A 1,768-nucleotide genomic window follows, 5' to 3' on the forward strand; every position below is an offset into this window, starting at 1 on the left:
ATAATATGGGATGAATCACCTATGGCAAAAAGATTTGCGATTGAGACTGTTGATAGAACATTGAGGGATGTAATGGGTGACAAAAGGATTTTTGGTGGAAAAGTAGTCGTGTTTGGAGGTGATTTTCGTCAAGTTCTACCAGTTGTTCCACGCGGCACTAGAGCAGAAACATTCAATGCAAGTCTTGTGAAATCATATCTCTGAGAAAAAAATGGAGAAATTATCTCTCACTATTAATATGAGAGCAAGAACTGATCAAGTATTTGGAGAGTTCAAATTATCTCTCACTATTAATATGAGAGCAAGAACTGATCAAGTATTTGGAGAGTTCTTATTGCGCGTGGGGAATGGAGAGGAACCCACAATAGATGAGAATTTGATACTTCTTCCACATGAAATGGTAATAGAATATGATAATGATGAAAACTCTGAAAAAAATTTGATTGATGCTATATTTCCATCATTACAAGCAAATTCATCATCTGCTGAATACATGACACAACGTGCTATTCTTTCAACAAGGAATGAGTATGTCGATGGACTTAATGAAAAATTAATTGCATTATTTCCTGGTGAAGCGAAAACATTCTTTAGCTTTGATGAAGCGGTAGATGACACAAATAATTATTACCAAGAAGAGTTCTTGAATACCTTAATGCCGAATGGACTCCTGCCTCACAAATTGATTCTTAAAAGAAATTGTCCAATCATGCCGTTACGTAATCTTGATCCATCTAATGGAATGTGCAATGGCACACGAATGATCTGTAGAGGATATGAATATAATGTTATCCATGTTGAAATCATAATTGGTCAACATTCTAGTCAAAATGTCATGATTTCGAGAATACCATTATCTCCAGCTGAAAATGAGGGTTATCCATTCCAATTTCGTAGAAAACAATTTCCAATCCGACTATGTTTTGCAATGACAATAAACAAAGCGCAAGGACAAACAATACCTTATGTTGGAGTTTATTTGCCACACCATGTATTCTCACATGGTCAATTATATGTTGCATTATCAAGGGGGATATCAATGAGAACAACTAAGGTATTAGTGAAAGTTGACCAAACAAGAAGAACAACAAAAACATACGCGAAAAATATTGTGTATCCAGAAGTATTATTGCCTCAAAGGTAAATCACCTCATCAAAATCATGACTCATTATTTTTTCATTCTATGATGCACATTTTGTACAAATTAACTTTCAAACAATTATTATCTAACACAATATTCTAATATGCAGCGAAGATGTGTATTAAAGTTGTTAACTATTTACAATGCAACGGACTATCTTTGATCTCAAAGGTAATTTTCCCAGTTATGTAACATTTATAGTTAGGTTTGATCCTCCAGAAGTTTATGATACCTGATCATGCTCGATTCAATTCTGTTTGCAGGTCATGGACTATAGCTATTATAGATCAAATTGCCTTGCTGCAGCCCGATTCCCCATGGCTCTCTACAGTTTGACAAAGATGCATCTTTTAAAGTTGATGAATGCTGCTAAAATTGAGCTCCTTTCTGTCTTATTTATATCAAACTTAAAGGAGATATGATTATGCTACATTAAGTGAACATATAATTAAATAATTTTGGTTACTTCATTTATTTTATGGTCTTTTCTGTCAATATCCTGGTTTTTTATATGAAAAATTAGTGTTTTTTATGATGCTATTTATAACCCTATAACATCTATTTATATCATAAATAATATATGTATTATCTATGACATCTTTCATGTATATGTCAAGTAGAAAAAA

The 1,768-nt window shown here is 32.9% G+C and overlaps 1 protein-coding gene across 1 annotated transcript; it reads left to right on the forward strand.

Moving 5' to 3' along the window:
- Nucleotides 1-211: 211 nt before the first annotated feature.
- LOC109827165 lies at nucleotides 212-1,564 on the forward strand. The gene is made up of 2 exons (XM_020394130.1): nucleotides 212-1,054; nucleotides 1,406-1,564. Exons 1-2 carry the CDS (start codon nucleotides 212-214, stop codon nucleotides 1,562-1,564), a joined length of 1,002 nt encoding a protein of 333 aa, XP_020249719.1.
- Nucleotides 1,565-1,768: the final 204 nt, after the last annotated feature.

Source organism: Asparagus officinalis, unplaced genomic scaffold (assembly GCF_001876935.1).
Source record: "Asparagus officinalis unplaced genomic scaffold, Aspof.V1 AsparagusV1_Un69, whole genome shotgun sequence".
Lineage (NCBI taxonomy): Eukaryota > Viridiplantae > Streptophyta > Magnoliopsida > Asparagales > Asparagaceae > Asparagus > Asparagus officinalis.

Bases quoted from the DNA above. Each gene is read 5' to 3' on its own strand.
- LOC109827165 (XM_020394130.1), top strand. From the start codon at position 212: ATGGAGAAATTATCTCTCACTATTAATATGAGAGCAAGAACTGATCAA. The intron at 1,055-1,405 runs GTATTAGTGAAA...TTCTGTTTGCAG, and splicing joins TATCAATGAGAACAACTAAG to GTCATGGACTATAGCTATTA.